Below are 20959 nucleotides of genomic sequence, written 5' to 3' on the forward strand. Positions count from 1 at the left end.
CTTTTATCTATTGGTTGGCCCATAAACAATTTATTTTATGATTTTTTGAAATATGATATTTTTTGGTAATTTTTATTCAATTTTTTTTAGTGACAATAGAAGTATATGTAATAATGACTCTAATTTTAATTTGAGATATTTTTATATTATTATATTCAAACATAATTAATAAATAAAAAATATATTAGATATTTAAAAATAAAATTATTTTTAATTTTTTTATAAAATTTTTAAAATAAAAAATAACTTAAACAAAAAAAAATTTTAAAAACTTACCCAAACAAATTCTATAAATTGTGGTTATATTTGATTCATAGTTCAACTTTCATAATCTTTAAATATTTTGTTTAACTCATTTATCTTAGAAAACAAAAACAAAAACAAAAGAAAAATAATACAAACAATAAACAGAAGTATCTATTGTCGTAAGAATAATATAACTTCCAAAATCTTGTAATATAAGATAATTAATACAAAAAAAAATAAAGAACCCCATGATGAATTATATAGTTAGAACTAATTGATGTTCATCAACCTATAAAAAATTTTTAACTCGTAATCCCATCTACAATATTCACACGAGTCAATAACAATATCATCGTCGTCATCATCATGTAGTGTCCATCGTCCTTTTTTCACTCTCCATCCTTTGCATGTGTTCTTGAAGGGACACAAAAGTAATTTTCTATTTATCCTACTAATAACCATTCCCTTGTTTTTCCATATTATTATTCTAACGAATTCTTCTACCTTTTTCCTTGTTTTTATAACACACTTAGACTCTCTCAAGAAACGCAAATGCCGTAATCCTAATTCGATCAACTTTTCATCTTGTCTTGATGAACACAACAAGATCATGCCCGTACACATATTTTGCTTCTTTATGACCCTCTTTAGCCGCCATATCCAAAAGTCTTAGACCTTCTGCATTCTCATTCCCTAAGCATTCTCGCAACCCTTCTCTATACAAGCTCTCTGTGTTTTGATTCTCTTTGCAACGCTTTAAGAATGACAATTCTTTATCGTTGGAAGACCTTGGGATGAAGGAGAGTTTATCCAGAGAGACTCGTCGATAAACATAGTTGTCTTCCGCAGCTTCAAGAAGATCCTTGCAACTCTTCTTCACGTTGTGGAGGTCAACGAATGAATGAGAGGCTACACTTGCAACTATCTCCACCAATAATTCTTTCGGGAGTGATTTTATGGTTGAAGAAGAGGATGATCTACTCTTCTTCTTAAACATTGGTCTTTGCATGTTCTTGTTTATGCTTCTCATTGTTTTGAAGTTGTGTGTTTTGAAGTTTGTATTGTGTTCTATTTATAATAGATGGTGTGATTATTATTCTTCAAAATTAAGATAATAATTTATTTAAAGATAGAATGGTTTTAAAAATTGAAAAGGTTTAGATAGATTTAACAAATCAAAAAAGATTTTTTACAATATTATACAAAATAAAAAAGTGATTCTTCCAAAATTGTGTTAATTAAAGATATCAAATTATTTGTAACGATTAGTTGAGGGAGAAAACAATATTTTGAAAAAAAGAAAAAGCAATACATATAGATAACACAAAAAGATAATTTAAGAGAAAAAAATGGAATATATATATTAACATGATAAAATAATAAAACAATAAGATAGAATGGGATCTATCTTTAATAAACTCAATTCTTTTGATTTTTTCATATATACACAATAAATAATTTATAAATATGACCATATGAGGGTTTAATATTAATTATCATTTTTTTATCTTTACCGCACATATTTTTAAAATTCATCCAATAAAACCCTAATTTCTTTCCGTGTAAACTTGCTACATTCCCCGCTCTATCCAAAGAGCCACCACCACCTACTCCACTCTTCTCTGATCTTCGTCGTCGCCGTTGCCGTCCAGCCCAGCACTCGCTGCCGATCTCTGCCCATCTCCCTCGTTCTTAGCCCCTCTGTCCCCGTCGTTCATTCGCAGTATCCCTCTTCTCTCTTCGAGTCTTTCGTTATCAGCCTCAGTGCGCCGTCGTCGTGACACCCGCGGGCGTCGTTGTTCTCACTCCTCAGCGGCGTCGTCCTTACAGGCAACGAGAGATGGCGTGGATCTCAGCGAGTTGAGCGTCGTCGTCAGCACCGTGGTGCTCCCTCTCCCCTTTCATCCTCCACTTCCAGAGTTCCAATGCAGTCTCAGCCTCAGGTATAAATTTGCTTCATTGATTTCATTATTTTTTGTTCCCTTTATGTTCTTGTTGTATGAATCTGCTTCATTGAACTCATTCAAAAACTTTTCTGTTCTACGTATTTTTTGTTAAGGTTTGTTATATGAATTTGTTTCATTTCAATTATTTTTTTTCTGTTTATTTGGTTGTTTGAATTTTTTTTTGGGGTTTGTTTATGAGGGTTAAAAAAATTTGAAATTTGTTTTTATGATAATGATTTCAATTTCTGGTGTATGGTTCTGTTCATGATGTTCTAGTTCTATTTTTGGTCTATTTTTTATTTGTTACTACTGAAACGGATAACAGTTGAAAGTAAGAATCAATAGCACCTTTTCTCTATTGCTTCAGTTTTACGCTTGAAAAAAAAAAAAAAACAGCAGAGGATATGGTATTTTAGATGTTTTCTATAAGGGTTCTTTGTGCTGTAACAAAACTTAACTTATTGCTTGAGATTAGTTTACTTGTCAAGCAGATCAAGTCCTGGTGTAGAAGTTAAAATTCATTTCACTTCCTGTAAAGTATATTAGATGTACCTCTCTACTGTTAAGGATGCCAAACTAGTGATTTTGATGTCTTGTGTTTCTTCCTGGCTATGCTTGCAGGAAACTTCATCTGCTTATTATATATTGCAGCAGTATACTGCTGCCTCTGGAGGGCAGAAGTTGCAGAACTCAATAAGAAATGTATATGCAATGTGAAAGGTGAGGATGGTAGCTTCTGAGTTTGAAACTGCAACTAGAGTAGTGAAAAACGGGAATGCCTCTAGGTGCGTGGAGTCCGGTGGATTTGTGCTCTGGCAGATGAAACAAAAATGGGCATTCTGTGGTAACTCTTTTCAGGTTTGGGGAGATGGCTATGAGCCATACCAAAACAAAAATGGAAGAGGCGTGGACAATTGAAGAGGTTGCATTCAATGTCCCAGGTCTCTCAGTAGATTGCTTCATTCCCCCAGTAGATTTGAGGACAGGTTCTGTCAGTTAAGCATTGGAGAAATCTCATAATTGCAGTGTTGATAATATGATTTGGAAGATGGAAATCTAACAATGCGGTTAGGAACATCATCAATTCAGGCCAATTGTTAATAGCAGTCACTAGTTTTTTTTACTACTAACGTCTAGAATTTGATGTACCCATCATATCTTTTCTAATATATATGAATTTCGTTTGTATTTTGATGCTGTTTGTTATTACTTCTCAGAAAATGAAATGTACACACTCCATTGATTGTCTATTCAAGAAGTTTATGCATTGTTCACAATAATCATAAATGACTTGCTTACAAGCCCATATGGTATTAGTGTCTTAGCATATTGCCGGAATCTTTGTTTAGTTAATTTTATAGAAAGATGAAACTACAGAGAAGTGAAAACTCTCAATTGGACATGCATGCTTTTTTAATAATATAACGAAAAATGAAATTATGCACATTGTAACGTGCATAAGAATTAAGACTAAGAGGGTGTTGTTTCTTTTTAGTAGTTACTGAGGTAGAAGCTGTCCTAAGGGAACTGGGAATTGATAATCCATTGAAGTGTTAAACCAATAAGGGGCTAAATAGCCATCTTGATCTTGAAAACCAACAATATCAACATCTTGGTTATCTTTGCATCGGTGAAATAAGTGGTAATCCCTCTCCTTTAATCCCTTTTATTTATTTATTTTTTTTGTTATTTTTTTCGTGCATAATGAGCATTGAGCAGTCTTACTTAAATTTATGGGAAAACATAGTCTTTCTAATTTAACAATTGAGCTATAAAAACATTTGTCTTCACTTGACATATATATAGTAACTCAGGTCCAATATTTCTTTTGTATACATAATACATGCAAAAACACATGAACGAATTTCAGTACAACTTATTTTTCAATAATGAAAATGATACATTGACAAACAAATTAGAGATGCCCAATAGCAAATTGGCTTGGTTTAACTTCATCAAGAATTTAGGTTTGTTTAGTTTACAACATTCAGAATGCAGTAAGAAAAGCAGAGCACTGAGAGAGCATAGTTTTCACTTTTATGGCAGCCATACTCAAAATACTAACAAAGGATCATTGGACATCTTTATTGCTTCAATTTTTGGCTTCAGCTTCAAGTGTTAATCTGACACCATCTTTGAATGAAACAGGATGAATTTTTAGTGTTTGAACTAATCTAGTGATCATTGATATGTCAGATGGGGACTTCACGCCTCTATTAACCTGAAAAACAAGTATGCTCGGTTCATGAAACAGAATCAGAATATATTGGTATGAAATTTGATTATCAGTTAGCATTAAGGAGGTTAATATTTTCTCATATACACAGATAATGTCAATAAACAATTACTAATTACATCAGAAAATTGTGATAAAATGAAGCAGATTACATACCGATGAGGCAGACACTGATTTGATTTTTGAGGTGCCATAGCCTTTAAACTGCGCAGCAGCCTCAGCCATTTGAACATGCAATAACCTATAAGGTCCCCAGCATTGAGTAACAATTGTATTTGCTTACCTTCTATGACAACAAATCAGAAAAGTAGAAATCATGGCAGCAAAATTAGTTTTAAAAAGAAGGAGAGCATTTAAAACGGGTTAAAAGAAAATGAAAGTACCAAAGGAAATCATTATTTACGGAAGAAATTTTGTATTTACATGTAACTCAGTTATAATATATGAATAATTTTCATAGATAAGAGGGTTTCTTTGCAACCAATTTACAATACCTGCTGGCACGTTAATAGCATGTGCAATATCAGGATCAGTTTCACAAGAAGAACAAGCCAATTAAAACAGAAGGACAAAGGACAGAAACATCAAGTAAATAATCAGGTAAAGTATGGTTCCAAGGTGGTTGTCTCCTCCAAGGTACTCAAAAGTCAATTAACTAATGGCAATTTGTGAGAATAAATTGATTTGAAGATAAATGATAATGAAGAGATGAGTTTATTTGAGCAAAATCAATCGCATCTACAAACGAACAAAGCAAAAGCGAAATATTAAAGCAAATTGTTTGGCTTCATCATCTTTAACCTTTAACTTTACCCTATTCTATCTCTGCAATATCCTCAATGCTGCTTTTTATTTTCATCCCAAATTCAAAACACCAACCTTTAGCAGACCCTGTTCCCACTTTATGCAATGTATGAGAACCCCCAAAGTTACAATCCAAAGAAAAAAAAAGGAAGAAAAAAACATGTAAAAGAAACAAACAAATTCTCACTCCATTTTCCACTCCACCATTCCTCAAGAACAAATCTCAAACCAGCAAACACAAAAATCAGCTTATCATCATTGCAAAAATGGAAATATTATCACCATTGTGGACACTGTTAGGGTTACTCACCGTTCTGCAAAATGTGCTTCCATCTCAGATTCTCTCTCTGCTTCACTCTCTATACGAATCAGCGCAAGATCTGCTATCTCCTTACGCATACGTTGAGATACTTGAGTTCAACGGCTACTGAGGCGTCTACCTCAACGACCTCTACCGCCACGGTGCACCTCTACCTGAACGCAGTCGCGTCTGCCTCCCCCGCCACCTCGTGCCGCCGCGTGGCAGGTATAACGTAGCAGTGAAGTTGAACCTGGTGCGGATGAAACGAATTCACAAGACTTCGGTGGAATGAGAAAAAAACGACGAGAATCGCAAGAATTTGGATAAAATCGAGAAATTGAATAGAGACATGGAGGTACTTGGTGCCGAAGATGGAAGAGGAAGAAGCGGCAGGGTGGTCGGTGGTCTTCCATGAAGGTGTTGATGGTTTTTTTTGTTGAGGAGTTCTTCTGGGAGCTGAAATTGAATATTAAAAAACTTTTATCTTTTAGTATAAATTTTAATAAGTTATTTATAAATTTTAATAAATTATTTATAGATTAAATATAAATCATTAGATTTATTATCAATTTAATGTAATGCTTTAAATTGAATGATATATTAGATTAGGTCAAAAGATTTAGATTAGGTCAAAAGATTTAGACTGATTTTAAACAGACCCATTTTAATAGAGTAATCATTTTGTTTTTTATAACAGAAAAATTTAAGAAGATGCATGCCTTTAAGTATACGTATAGTAAAAATTAGTCTAACCTATTACTCAAATCTAATTCGTTGATTTAATACAATTTTAAATCTAAAGTAAATGAATTAAAAGATGAAAGAAAAAGTCTTATATCAAATTAAAGATGAGAGACGAAATAGAAATTGCATTTCCTATTAATGCATAACTCTTTAAATTAAATTAGTGGAAATTAATGCGTAACTTTTTAACACCAGTGTATAAAAATTTAAAATCAATGTGTAAACTAAGATTGATAAAGTAACTATAATTATTCATGAGTAAATATAGTTATATATCATATTTTATATTTTAATATTTTTATATAAATTTTTAAAATAATTTAAATCAAAATTAAATTTTTATAATGATCAATTAAATAAACTTAACAACAACCACTTATAGTTATTATTTATTTTAAGAAATTATATTTTTAAATCAAATCATAGGTATTACAATAATTGTTATTACTAACTAACATTTTATTTTATTTTTGAAAGAGAAAACAAGCTCAACATATTCGGTGGAGTGTACAAGGACAAAATTATAGCCAAGCAACTCTTACGTCATCTCCGACATAACCATCAACAACATAACATGACTCAGCTTTCACACTACTCCCTAGAGCAATAAAACGACCTAGCAACACACTCTTCCACATCCGTTGTCTTGTTCCGAAAATTGAAATCATTTTTACACCGCCAGATATTCCATATAACTGAGAAGAAGTCTACTAGCCATTTTTTGTATGTCTTTTCTCAAAGGCATCGTCCTCTGACTCTCAAAGTGCTCTTTTATGGAGCCTGGGATGCTCCAAACCTGATCCACATGATTAAGCCATGTGCACCACACCTGCCAAGTAAACTCACACGTAACAAATAGATGTTGAACTGATTCAACTTCCATGTTACACATAACACAAATATTGTCACTCTGGTCAATGATGCACAATCTACTCAAACGATCATTTGTATTAACTCGACCTACTAGCACAAACCAAGTAAACAGCTTAACTCGAGGAGGCACTAGTCCTTTCCATATTCCATTTGTGAACTTGTTTCTAAGGATTTTTTCTGTTAAAGTCTCTACCTGCAAAGCCTGCACAAATGAGTTAGTAGTATAAATGCTTTCATTGTCAAATCCCCAGACCACTCTATCTTGTACACCTGCTATCAATCTCACAGCTTGCAAAATATCAAGCAGTCAATTCAAGTTGTCAATCTCCCATCGGATGAGTTCCCTCCTCCATTGGAAGTTCCACACCCACTTTATCCCATCCAAAATCCATAGTCCCCAATTACAAATCCTTTATTATTTGAAATCAAGAAGCGTCTCGAAAAGGAGTCTTTCAACTTTTCCGACCGTAGCCATGTATCCTCCCAAAATCTGGTTGATCTACCATCTCCTACTTCCATAGCAAGTCCGTCAATCATCTTTTGTCTGACATGTTACTCTTTTATTTGCAAGTGACATATATCTCTCCACGGACCCTCTTTTGCTGGTAATGATTGAGTGGACAATAACTGTTCAGGATTTAAATTATTGCATGAGCACACAACCTTCTTTCACAGTGGACAATCTTAGAAAATCTCCACCACCACTTAAACAATAAGGCAGTATTACGAACCATCGCGTCTCCCACTCCTAACTCTCCTAGTTTCTTTGGTGCCTGTATCATTTCCCACTTTACCAGAGCCAGTCCAGGCCATCCATCGTCCTTCCCCCAAAAGAACCTCCTCTGTAATGAAAAAAAAATTTTCACCACCGCAATTGGCATTTTATACAGGCTCAAATAGTAAATAGGTAGACTATTAATGACTGACTTGATGAGGACCAACTTTCCTATTTTGCTGAGAACTTTTGCTTTCCACAAGTTGAGTTTCTCCTCTACCTTATCTATTACCGGCTTCCATGTTTTTACCAGTCTCGGATTTGCTCCTAGATTAATACCCAGATACTTCACCAGTAGAGTTGCCTGCTGACAACCCAATAATCGGCACATCCGACCAACCCACTCCCGTCTGCAGTTCACTGGTATCAAGCTGGACTTCTCGAAGTTAATACTCAATCCGGACATCATTTCAAAACACCTCAAAAGCCTCTTGTAATTTCTCACTGTCTCCTCCTCTGGTGGACAGAACAATATAGTGTCATTAGCAAATTGAAGATGTGATAACTCTATATTATCCCTACAAACTAAAAGAAGAGATATTCTCCTATTTCTTAATGCCTGCCCAATCATCTTGTTCAACATGTGTACAACAAGAACAAATAGAAATGGTGATAATGGGTTTCCTTACCGAAGTCCCCTTTTCATCTTGAACAGTTTTGAAGGTGACCCATTGACCAAAATGGAAATAGATGCACACCTAATGCACTTTGTAATTCATGTCCTCCATCTGATATCGAATGCTATCTTTTCTAGCACAATCTCAATAAAGTTCTATTTGACTCTGTCATGGACTTTCTGAAAGTCCAATTTGATAATTGTTGATGCCTTCTTCTTTAGTTTTAGCCATTGTACAGTTTCACATGCTATTAACGCTCCATCATATATCCTCCTACCCTTGATAAATGCACTCTGTGATTTTTCAATTAAGCCCGGTATTACACTCCTCATTCTTCTTGTCAACACTTTGGATATCACCTTATAAACGCATCCCACCATACTGATTGGTCTAAGATCCTTTATCTCCTTCGCGCCTAAAAATTTCGGGGCCAGCGTACCCAAGTAACATTGGAGTCTGCTGGTAACCTTGCCGTCTCAAAAAAGCTCATCACTGCTTTAGTAAATTCCACTCCAATCTCCTCCCAACATTTTTTTATAAAGTTCATGTTGTAACCATCACTGCCTGGAACCTTAGATGATTTGCAATCCCACACTGCCTACTTTACTTCCTCTTCTGTTAGTAGCACCTCCAACGCTTGAGCTTCCTCTATCTCTAACCGATTGGCTAGACCATCTCGAAAGCTAATATTTGGTGAAGCTTCATGATGGTACAAGTGTCTATATAAATCTCTAGTGGCAACCTTGATTCTTGCATGATTTCTTACCAACCTCCCATTAATCACCAAAGACTCATTCTGGTAATTCCTTCTTCTTGCTGATGTAATATTGTGGAAGTATCTTATGTTTCTGTCCATCTCCTTGGCATGTCGAGATCTAGACATTTGTTTCCAGTGTATATCTTGTCTCGTATACTATATCTCACAACATCTTACTAGCGCCTTCCTTCTTGCTTCTATCGTACCATCATATACCCTGTTGCTAACCATATCATCCACTTTTTTGATTTTCTCCTCAAACTTTTTTATCTTCTCAGGTATATTTCCAAAGTGTTTCTTATGCCATCTACCCAGCGATTTTGACAACGCCTTCAACTTATCCAAAAATTATGTATCTCCCAATTCCCTATATTTCTCCTTTATAATATTTCAAAAGCCTTCATGTGTGAACCACGAGTCTAAGCTGGAAAGCAGTCTTGGACCTTGAACTATTCTTCTATTTTCCACTATCAAAGGACAATGATCTGATAAACCTCTTGGCCCCCCCTCTTAGTCGAGTATCTGGATACGCATCTAACCATCCCAAGCTCACCAAGCTTCTATCGATACGACTGTAAGACTGACTTTTAAACCATGTATACTTCTGATCATTTAGCTCCAGGTCAACCAATTCTATATCGTTTACCCATGCTTTGAAGTCTTAAGCAGATGTTGACAAGCTAGTCACCCCCTTTTCTTTCCTCTATATGCACAATTTTATTGAAATCTCCCATGTGACAAAAGGAATTTGGCGCAACCCTGTAATATAGCTTAACTCCTCCCACATTGAGAGTTTTTCATCTCTCACATGCGGACCATATACTAGACAAATCGCGCAATGAAAATTATCTTTGATCATCACTCCTTCTACACATAATCAGCTATCTCCTTTATAACAATTTATCAACTTAAAAATTTATTCATCCCATATTAACAGTAGGCCTCTGGATGCTCCAGTAGAATTAACACACTCCCAACTAGCTCTATCATTACCCCAGATTCTTGCAACATCAAACTTATTCAGCACCTCTTTTTTTGTTTCTATCAATCCCATCATATCTAATCTAAACTTATTTTTAAATTTTTTTTTATCATATTCAACTTTGCAACTCCTCTCAACCCCCTAATATTCCAAGAGCTTAAAATCATTCAAAAATTTTATTACACACCTGTTTTCGATTTTTTAGGTGGCTTATTCTGATTTTTTCTTTTTGCTTTGATTGCTTTCGTTTCATGGCTATGGCTTCATTTTGCTCTTGGAGAATTACCATGATGTCCTCCTCATCACTGCATGGAATTGCACCTGATTCTACCGTTAGTTTCCAAGCCTGTCTATTATCTGCCATTTCCTCTTAACTCTGAATTTGGTTGCCTCTATGCGACGCAGAATCTTCGTGCATATTTATCTCTGTGACAGTCTCTTGTACTACTTGATCTTCATTTTTCTTATCTTGTCCATCACCATTTACATCTCCCAAGGCCTTCGCCAGTATCTCCCCTGCCTTGAACTAACATTTTATTATTCAAAAGGTTTAAAAGCTTTTCATATTGTACAATTCTATTATAAAATCAGCAATTGAATATCTCTTATATTAACAAAAGTTATCTATAATTTGTTAACAAAAAATTAAAACTAAAATTATACCAATGTGTAATAATATTTTTAAAGGGTGTTTTTTAATATATTAAATTATATACTTAATAAATAAAAAAATTATTATTTACAGTTATATCTTAAGTTACTATAAAAAATAACAAAAGAATAATGCAAAAATTTGTTTTCATCTGATGAACTATTAAGTTTTATCACTAAACTATAATAATTAAATTCAATATTTTAATATCTTTTATAGATAGTTGAGTTTGAAGAATTAATTACAATTTATTGACAATGAAAAAAATATTATTATTGTTGGTTTAACAATTTAATCATGTGTGTATTTAGTTTGTTAATGGTGCAATAATCCAAAAAAAATAAACAGGTCCAATAAGCAAGCTAACGAAGTCCAACAATAATTAGACCCATAATCTATCATTCAAAGAATGTGTGATTGATCTCCAAACACAGAGAAAAAGAAAAGAATAATGGCTGGCTCAAACTGATAAGAAATCTAGATGGCTAGTGCGAAAAAATGAATTGGACCAAATACAAGCATAAGACCCAACTGGTAATTCAAGTCGATTTACTTAACTTAGTTACTAACTAAGAAATGCAATTCCATTTGCATTTGAACTAATTAAACACAAGTCATAGAACTAAATTCTCTCTTCTCTCTCTTTTTTCTCATCCATGTGAAGAAAATAAAAGGTTAAATTACACAGTTGGTCCCTATACATTTAGTGAAATTGCAAATTGATCCCTACACTTTAAAAGTTTGTAATTGAGTCCTTAAAGAGAATAAAAAATTGTAATTTAGTCCCCACCGTTCAAAAAATATTTGATTTAACAGAATATTCTCTATTTTGAACATGTGAGCAGCACATGTGATAATAGGGACCAATTTACAACTTTAGTAAAAGTATGGGGACCAAAAATAAATGACCAAAAAAAATTTAACCAATTTACTATGTGTAATTTAACCATTTGAAAATAAATGACCAAAAATTTTCTAGGCTATCTGAATCCACCCCGCCCCTCCCCAACTCTCCTACTCTCACTTTCTCACTTTCCAAAATGGCACCCCAACCCTAACGCTCTCTGTCTCTCACCTCGGCTCACTATCGTCGTGCCTCTCGTCTCCGTCACCGCGCCAGATCAACTAATAAATTGAGTTGCTATTTTTATGTTGATTTGTTGCTTTTTTTTCTTAGACATTGAATTATTTGCTTTAAGCATGCTTGGAATTGGAATTGTTCTCTTCCATTTATCGGTGTTCAGTATTAGAATTTGATGCACCAGAATCACTACCCATATATGTAATGAATCCGTTCTTTGGCAAGCGCACCAAATATCGTCAAGTAATAACCCACAGTGGAGTGGGATCGTATCCACAGAGATTGATTGATTGAGCAGTTTTGGTTAATAAGTTAATTAGTTAAGCTAACCAAAGTGGAGAATATTGAGTGATGTAAATTAAATTACAGAATTGTAAATGGTTCAAAAGTAAAAGAAAGCTATAAAGTGCAGAAAAGTAAATAGTAAGAATGTAAAGAATAGAAACGTAAATGAATGAATTGTAAATGGGGATAGAAAATAGCAGAATGTAAATAAAGTTATAAAAAATGTGGAAGATAAGAATAAGGGGAACGCCCAGCTTCTTAAGTGGCACGCCCCTTGTGTTGACATCCCTGGCGTGCCACGCCTTCGAACCCAAGTGGCACACCCAGGGTCTTCTTTACACATTGGTTAGCTTGGCGTGCCATGCCTTCGAACCCAAGTGGCACGCCTAAGCCTTCTCTTCTTGCTCCTATTCCCTGGGCACTTGAACTGGCGTGGCACGCCTTGGTGTTCAAGTGGCACTTGAAATTGCGTGGCACATTTGTGTTCTTTTTATGGTCCTTTTAGGTAAGATAAAGGGGTAGATGATGCAAGTCATCAGGATTGGAAGAGAAGAAAAAGTTGTCGTATGAGAGAGGCGAGATGGAGGAAGGAGGCGAGACCTAACTCATGAGCACAAATGCGGTGGATCCGGCATAGCGACGGTGAACCGAGGTGAGAGATAGAGAGCGATGGGGTTGGGGTGTCATTTTAGAAAGTGAGAAAGTGAGAGTGAGAGAGTTGGAGGGGGGGACGGGGTAGGTTCAGATAGCCTAGGGAGTTTTTGGTCACTTCAAATGGTTAAATTACACGGTTGGTCCCCATATTTTCACTCAAATTGTAAATTGGTCCTTGTTGTCAAACATGTGTAGCTCACATGTTCAAAATAGAGAATATTATGAAAATATTCTATTAAATTAAACATTTTTGAATGGCGGGGACTAAATTGCAAATTTTAATTCTCTTTAGAGATCCAATTACAAACTTTTAAAGTGTAGGGATCAATTTGTAATTTCACTAAAAATATAGGGACCAACTGTGTAATTTAACCAAAATAAAAAGAAAAACAAGAAAAGGAAAAGTTTTAATTAGAGCTCAAATCAAGAAGAAAAAATAAATTTTTAAACTTAAACAAGAAGAAGAAAGTCAATTAGATATATAGGGTTTTAAGTAAAGATCACATCCTTAGACTATATCGGAATTTTTTTTTTCATTTATGCTTTATTAAAAATTATTGAAGAAGTCCTCCTTTTATATGCACCGAATAAAAAATCTGATTCAAATGGAGGTTACGAAATCTTGCAACAAATTAATATTATCTCTTATGGATATAACCCTATTAGGTCACCAATAATTTGTAATAATAATGTATGAAAGCTATGTTTTGCATAAAGCATACTACATCTGGGTTAATAAAGAGATTCAAGGTCTCCTGTCTCATACTTGCACAAGCTTATGATTATGTATAGTATTTAACATTGATCCTTGACTTTGTAATTGTGCAGGTATAGGTAGCAATGCTTTTTATGGCATTCTATTCTAAAATGGAGAGTGAATAAATACTGCTCATATTTAAATGCTATTTGTTAAGTATGGAGTGCTGCACATTTTGTTAATTCTGAACTTTTTTTATTATATTTTATTTGAATAGTCTAAATTTAAAAAGGTAACCGGTTAATCAGGTTAACTATTTTTTATATAAAATTTAAATTTTTTTATAAATTTTAAATATCGGGTTAAAGTTCAAAACAAAAAAAATAATATATAAATATTAAAAGTAATATATCTGTACAATAAAAAAATTATTGGGCTTTAAAATTAAAATAAATAATATATGAAAAATAAGTTAAAAATTCACGTGCTAAATTCATAAAAAAAAGATGTATTAAAATCTTAAAAAAATAATATTAAATATATATTATGTATAATATTAAAATTTAAATACATTTTATTAACAATTTTATTAATTTTTTTATTAACAATTTTTTTTATTGAAATATGTTTCCTTACTATATTTAAAAGAATATTTAAAATTTATTATTTTGTATTAAAAATATTATTAAAAATATATTAATAATTTTTTTTAAAATAATATTTTTTTTGGTTTAAATACTATGACAAAAAAAATTTACGTATGGCAAAGAAAAAAATATTTTTAATTATATATTAAATAGAATAATTATTTATTAGGCTCATTCTTATACAAATAAAATTTTTTCTTAATTTTATATCTGTAATATTTTATACTAATTAACTTTAAAGTTTAATTATTTTTTGAATAAATTAATAAAAAAGTAATACAAATAATTGTTTAAATATAATTGTATTTTAATTTTTCATTCTATTATGTATTGAGGATAATTTTTTTTGTGACTGCACGTTGAGGATAATTTGAAATAAAAGATAATAAACTTGTTGTAACTGCCATGTATTTTGTGCTTTGACTGCGTCGTCATCTGAGAATTATAGCGCGCCTTCATGGAGACTGGAGTTCTTTTACAGAATTTGGAGTTAGCCAACCCAGTAGTAGCGATAGACAGGCTTCTTCCTCTTCTATAGCAGCGATTTTCGGGCTTTGAAAGTCATTCATAGCAGAGGTGGAAGGAAATTAGTTTTTTTACCGTGTCAATTTGTTTATTCAGCCCATGACAAATAATAATAATAATAATAATAATAATAATAATAATAATAATAATAAATTTAATTTACCTGATAACTTTTGATAATAGGTTAACTTTTAAAAAATGCTGCACTCTCTACTTTACCTCGAGTGCACTATTTTTCGCCATATAATACCCATCATCAATACGAGAGCGGACAGAGTTTACACCCAATGGGGCTCTATGGGATGCCATATGAACAATTAATTTTGACATTTAACAATGGACATCTTTGGGTCATATGATCATGAACTTATCTTAGTGCACCAATTCGATGATGTTGAAAGAGATTTGCAGTCTACTTATTAAAGCACTTATCATTAACTTATTAAAGCATTTATCATTGTTAATGTTGCAAGTGTGAATAATGTATAAAGTTAGTCCCACATCAAAAAAAATAAGGAAGAGTAAGGAATTTATAAGATCCATTAACTTATTATGTTAAGGTTTTAAGTTGAATGTGGTGAAAAAATTAGAAAGAGGGAGAGTTGATACTTGATGTGGAAGCTCACACTTGAGAGAATTACTACCTTAAGGTTTTAAGTTGGATGTGGTGTCTTCTTATGTTTTCTCACTTAATTCTTTTCCAAAATCTTTCTAATAGTCGAGAGCTCCATGAAGGCCCAACAATTTCTCTGAATTTGTGAGTGATTGTGACCAAGAGACTTGAACCTAATTGGCATGCACATTCGTATTTTGAATCTTTTAAATCAAATAAATATAAATAGTAACATTTTTTTTTATTTTTTCATTTGGAGTTTCACTAGTACAAAACTTCTCGTTTTGGGCGTGTGTAATTAAAAGCGTGTTTTACTTTTAGAGTTAGTTATTTTCAAGTTTTTGGATATTGTAGAATATATTTGAATTTTCGTACTAGTGGCTCATTAGTGGATTAATTTTGGTCTATCACTACTCACTATAATCATTGTTACCGAGTTTCATGCCAATACTGCATGAATTTTTTCTTCAAAACTCTCAAACACAAACGCATATAGTAACTTGCGCACCAAGTCAGTTCCTTATTCTTTCAAACCTATGGCTACCCACAGAAAAATCCATCCATTAATCCGAATGACTCAAGCCGGTGCCACAACCACGAGCTCAATGGGGAAGATTGATCCGAGGAGCTTTGGGGACCATGCCCAGGCCATCGAAGCTTGATGAGAAGCTCAGAAAGGCCGAGAAGAAGAATAACCCATCTATTGAACCTTTGTTGAGTTTTTTTTTCAACAAAGTGGTATCTAGAACTTTGGTTGTTTATCTCTGTAATGATTAAATGGAGAAAAATACTTATGAGTCAAATATGGTCAAATTGAATTTCTAAAATTATTCAATTTGGAATATCCTCATGGAAGATATGTTGTATAGCAAGGACTTGTATGATCTTATAGAGGGAGATAAATCCAAAGGTACCAAATCCGATACTGAATGGAAGAAGCTGAATTGGAAGGTAGTTGCTTTGATTAGGCAATGACTTGATCTTAGCGTGTATCCACATGTTGAAACCGAAACGAAAGTTATATGAGAGGAAGAATATGCAAAACAAAGCATTATTGATTATAAAGCTTGTCAATATGACGTATATTGAAGGTAAATCAATGCCGGAGCACTTGAGCATTTTTCAAGAAATAGTGAACCAACTAACAAATAATAAAATTACTTTAAATGATGAGTTACAAGCCTTGTTGTTGTTGAGCTCTTTTCCTGATAGTTGGGAAGTTCTAGTTGTGACACTGACTAACTCAACTCCAAATGAAAAGTTGACGTTAGCAATGGTTAAATAGAGCATGTTAAATGAAGAAGTCAGAAGAAGAGAGCGAGGTTTGACTAATGCCTCCTCCCAATCAGAAGCACTTGTTTCAGAGTCACGGAGGAGAAGTCAAAGTAGAAAACCTCACAGTTCTATCAAGTCAGAGAGTTGAAGCAAGTCAAGAGGAAAGTACAAGCCAAGAAAGAAGTTTATTTGTCACCATTGTGGCAAGCCGGGGAATATCAAGACGTATTGTAGGTTCTTGAAAAGAGAACAATCAAGGTAAAGAAACGAAGACAAAGGTAAAGATAGTGATAAAGAAACTGCTGCTATTATTTACGAAGATGTTTTTATCACATATGATGAAAATTATGTGAATCTTGTATGTGATTATTCCACTTGGATTATGGACTCTAGTGCCTCGTGTCATGTCACTCCAAGGCGTGAATTTTTCACTTCCTATACTACTGGAAATTTTGGCAAGATTGAATTGGGAGCCAAAGGAGTGTGTGATATCATTGGTATGGGTTATGATATGTGGCTTGAAACCAACATGGAATGCAAGTTGGAATTGAAGAATGTTAGGCATACACTAGATATGTGGTTCAATCTTATTTCAGAGAAGGCATTGGATCAAGAGGGGTATTGCACTTCCTTTGATAGTGAAAAATACAAGATTACCAAAGGGGCTCTCATTGTTGCTAAAGAAGAGATGAATGTAGCTGATGATTCCTCTTCTGATTTGTGGCATATACGTCTTGGTCACTTGAGCGAAAAAGGACTAAGCTTCTTAGCCAAGAAGCACTCACTTCCCGTGAAAGGTACAACTTTAAATACTTGTACTCATTGTTTTGTTGGAAAGCATGCTAGAGTATCATTTCATAGTTCTGGACTTCATAGGAGATCACATGTTCTAGATTTAGTTCACATTGATGTTTGTACTATGGATGCTAAGACACTAGGTGGTGCATAATATTTTATTACTTTTATTGATGATTATTCTCAAAAAGTATGGGCTTTTGTTTTGAAATATAAAGACCAGGTGCTCGGTATCTTCAAACACTTTCATGCAAGTATTGAAAGAAAATTGAAATGTGTTCGAGCAGATAATGGTGGTGAATACAGGGGTCTGTTTGAAGAATATTGTAAAGGACACGGGATCAAGTTTGAGAAGATGGTTCCTAAGACTCCTCAACATAATGGAGTTGTAGAGATAATGAATCGCACTATCAATGATAGAGTATGTTGTATGCTCTCTCATGCAAAGTTGCCTAAATTCTTTTGGGGTGAAGCGATGAGGACTGCAGTAGATCTGATCAACCTTTCTCCTTCAGTTTCACTTAATGGTGATGTTCCAGAAAAAGTTTGGAGAGGGAAAGATAGCTCATATAGTCACTTACGAGTGTTTGACTGCAGGGCTTTTTTCACATTCCAAGAGATGAAAGGTCTAAATTTGATGGAAAGTCAAAGCAGTGTATCTTCATAGGTTATGGTCACAAAGACTTTGGTTACAGATTATGAGATCCGGTGAGCAAGAAGATAATTAGAAGCTGAGATGTAATTTTTCTTGAAGACCAAACTATTGAAGATCTTGAGAAGACAGATAGCCAATAACTGTTAGACGTTCTGCTGATGATGAACTTAGTCCTTCCACTAGACCTCCTGTTGATGGGGGAGATGTACAATTTGATAATGATGGTGATGATTTATTTACATGATGAACTTACACCTCAACCTGAGGTGCCAGATGTAGAAGTTCCACCAGATGTTGAAGTTCCACCTGAACCACCAGTTGAGCCTGAATTGAGAAGATCTACTAGAGAGAGCATCCTTCTCAGAAATACTCTCCTCATGAACATGTGATGAACACTGAGACTGGAGAGCCAGAGAGCTATCAGGAAGTTATGTCTAATGAGCATAAAGAAGATTGGTTGAAGGCCATGCAAGAAGAAATGAAATTCTTGCATAAAAATCATATGTTTGAATTGGTGAAGTTACCGAAGGGTAAGAGAGCATTCAAGAATAAATGGGTGTTCAAATTAAAAGCGTATAAAAATGTCTCCCGACCAAGGTACAAAACTTGATTGGTTGTGAAAGGTTTTGAGCAAAAGAAATGTATTGATTTTTTAGGAGATTTTCTCTCCAGTTGTGAAGATGTCCTCTATTCGAGTTGTGCTTAGATTGACAGGTAGCTTGAATTTAGAGGTTGAGCAGCTTGATGTGAAGACTGCATTCCTTCATGGTGACATAGATAAAGAAATTTATATGGAGTAACCAGAGGGTTTCGAAGTTAAAGGAAAGGAGCATCTTGTATGCAAGTTGAAGAAGAGCTTATATGGGTTGAAGCAAGTGTCAAGGCAGTGGTACACGAAGTTTGATTCCTTCATGGAAGGTCATGGGTATAGTAATACTTCTTCTGATCATTGTGTGTATGTTAAGAAATTCTCTGATGGTGATTTTATAATTCTCTTGCTTTATGTTGATGACATGTTGATTGTTGGTCATGACACTAAGAAGATTGAAAGTCTTAAGAAAGACTTGAACATATCCTTTGCTATGAAGAATTTGGGTCCTGCAAAGAAAATCCTTGGCATGAGTATTACTCGTGACAGGAAGAATGAAAAACTGTGGTTGTCACAACAGAAGTATATTGAGAAGGTTTTAGAGAGGTTTAGCATGAGTAATTCCAAACTTATTAGTACTCCACTTGCTAGTCATTTCAATTTGAGTTCGTGACAATATCCTACAAGTGAGAAAGAGAAAGCAAAAATGAAGAAGATTCCATATGCATCTGCAGTTGGCAGTTTGATGTATGCTATGGTTTGCATCAGGCTGGATATTACTCATGCCGTTGGAGTTGTTAGTTGGTTTCTCTCTAATCCTGGCAAGGAATACTGGCAAGCAGTGAAGTGGATTCTCAAATACCTTAATGGTACTTCTAGAGTTTGTTTATGCTTTGGAAGTGGCCAACCTACTGTGTTGGATGGTTACACAGATGCAAATATGGCTGGGGATCTTGATTCAAGAAAGTCTACTTCTAGTTATATGATGACTTTTGCAGAGGGAGTTGTGTCGTGGCAATATTGACTTCAGAAATGTGTTACTTTATCTACTACAAAGGCATAATGCATTGTTGTTATTGAAGCTTCAAAGAAACTCTTGTGGATGAAGAAATTTCTACAAGAGTAAGACATCAATCAAGAGAAGTTTGTGTTATTTTGTGAAAATCAAAATGCTATCCATCTCAGCAAGAATCCGACGTTTCATTCCCGATCGAAGCACATAGAGGTGAAATATCATTAGATACGTCAAGCGCTTGAGATGAAGTCATATGCACTTGAGAAAATCTATACTGATGATAATGGTTCAGATATGATGACTAAGAGTTTATTTGTAGTGAAGTTTAATTCCTGCAAAGAAAAGGTGGGCTTGGTGGAGCAGTTTATCCCCACTTGAGTTGGTGAGGGGAAGATTTGTTAGTAGGTCCCCAACTAAGTGGGGCCTACAAGTTAAAACAAAAACAAACAAATAAATAAATAAAATAAATGGAAGTGGCTAAAAGCCACGAGAGAGAGAGAGAGAAAAGCTTTTTTTCAATTTTTGAAAAGAAAGCAAACGAACCATGCAGAGAGGGCTTCGATGTGGAAGAAGAGAAGAAAATTGGGGAAAAAGGCAAGTCATTTTTTGTCCAAATAAACTAGTAAACTTGCTCTATTTCTTATGAAATTTTAATATGTTATTCCTAGTGTAGAGATGAACATTATGATATAACTTGCTAGTTGTATTGCCTTCTCTTTTGACTGATTTGAAATACCCACCTTGTGGAAGGTTCATGTTGATTCCATTAGTTTTGATGATGTATTTTGTTGATTGTTGAGATGCTTTAGTGTCACTAGAAAGACTGATTGTGTACCCATTATTTTGATAGTGGAAGATTTTACTGGACTAGATCCCGTTGATTTTTGTCCCTCTTTTGGAGGATTTTTCTATGTTAAAATGCTAGTGTGTGATTATTTAATTTCTGCCATTATATTTACTGCTTGAAATATCTTTTGTATTACTTATTTAATCGCACAGGTTGTGAAAAAATTATTTTTGGTACTTGCGCTGTTAGATATATTCTTGTTTAAACTTTTTATAGAGTTTTTTCTAACAATAATAAATTTGTGACGCTAAACAGTTTAGTTCTACTAAACCAAACAAAAAAAAAAGGACAAAATGAACGAGATCAACATAAGAAAAATCTTAACTAGAATTTTTTTAACTATACTCA

General features: G+C 33.9%; 2 protein-coding genes and 1 long non-coding RNA gene across 7 annotated transcripts; 1 reads left to right on the forward strand and 2 right to left on the reverse strand.

Annotated features, from left to right (window-relative positions):
* Nucleotides 1-826: 826 nt before the first annotated feature.
* LOC112805892 (putative F-box protein At1g67623) lies at nt 827-1276 on the reverse strand. Its single transcript, XM_025848215.1, has one exon. It carries the CDS (start codon nt 1274-1276, stop codon nt 827-829), a length of 450 nt encoding a protein of 149 aa, XP_025704000.1.
* A 460-nt stretch (nt 1277-1736) lies between these two features.
* LOC112697436 (uncharacterized) lies at nt 1737-4892 on the forward strand. The gene is made up of 4 exons (XR_003151224.3): nt 1737-2189; nt 2814-3834; nt 4389-4461; nt 4576-4892. It is a non-coding gene; the product is annotated as an uncharacterized lncRNA (long non-coding RNA).
* On the reverse strand, nt 3990-6027 carry LOC112697435 (uncharacterized). 5 transcript variants are annotated; one of them, XR_011862641.1, is made up of 4 exons: nt 5883-6027; nt 5543-5783; nt 4585-4714; nt 3990-4413 (listed from the first exon to the last, which is right to left on the reverse strand). XR_011862641.1 is itself a non-coding variant. In XM_025750611.2 (4 exons), the coding sequence occupies exons 2-4, from the start codon at nt 5629-5631 to the stop codon at nt 4285-4287; spliced, it is 303 nt and encodes a 100-aa protein (XP_025606396.1). In that variant the 5' UTR covers nt 5632-5783; nt 5893-6008; the 3' UTR covers nt 3990-4284. The 5 variants fall into 5 exon arrangements, 2 of the variants coding, with proteins under 2 accessions (XP_025606396.1, XP_025606395.1); XR_011862640.1 differs by having other exon boundaries at nt 5893-6008; XM_025750611.2 differs by having other exon boundaries at nt 4585-4669; nt 5893-6008.
* Between the last annotated feature and the right edge of the window lie 14932 nt (nt 6028-20959).

Source organism: Arachis hypogaea, chromosome 6, assembly GCF_003086295.3.
Source record: "Arachis hypogaea cultivar Tifrunner chromosome 6, arahy.Tifrunner.gnm2.J5K5, whole genome shotgun sequence".
Lineage (NCBI taxonomy): Eukaryota > Viridiplantae > Streptophyta > Magnoliopsida > Fabales > Fabaceae > Arachis > Arachis hypogaea.

What these genes read in the sequence shown, in the direction of transcription:
- LOC112805892 (XM_025848215.1), bottom strand. Translation starts at nt 1,276, where the DNA reads ATGAGAAGCATAAACAAGAACATGCAAAGACCAATGTTTAAGAAGAAG.
- LOC112697435 (XM_025750610.2), bottom strand. Translation starts at nt 5,631, where the DNA reads ATGCGTAAGGAGATAGCAGATCTTGCGCTGATTCGTATAGAGAGTGAA. An exon ending in GAAGCACATTTTGCAGAACG is followed by an intron (nt 4,670 to 5,542) that starts GTGAGTAACCCT and finishes GGGACCTTATAG; the next exon opens with GTTATTGCATGTTCAAATGG. An exon ending in AATCAGTGTCTGCCTCATCG is followed by an intron (nt 4,414 to 4,584) that starts GTATGTAATCTG and finishes CTTGTTTTTCAG; the next exon opens with GTTAATAGAGGCGTGAAGTC.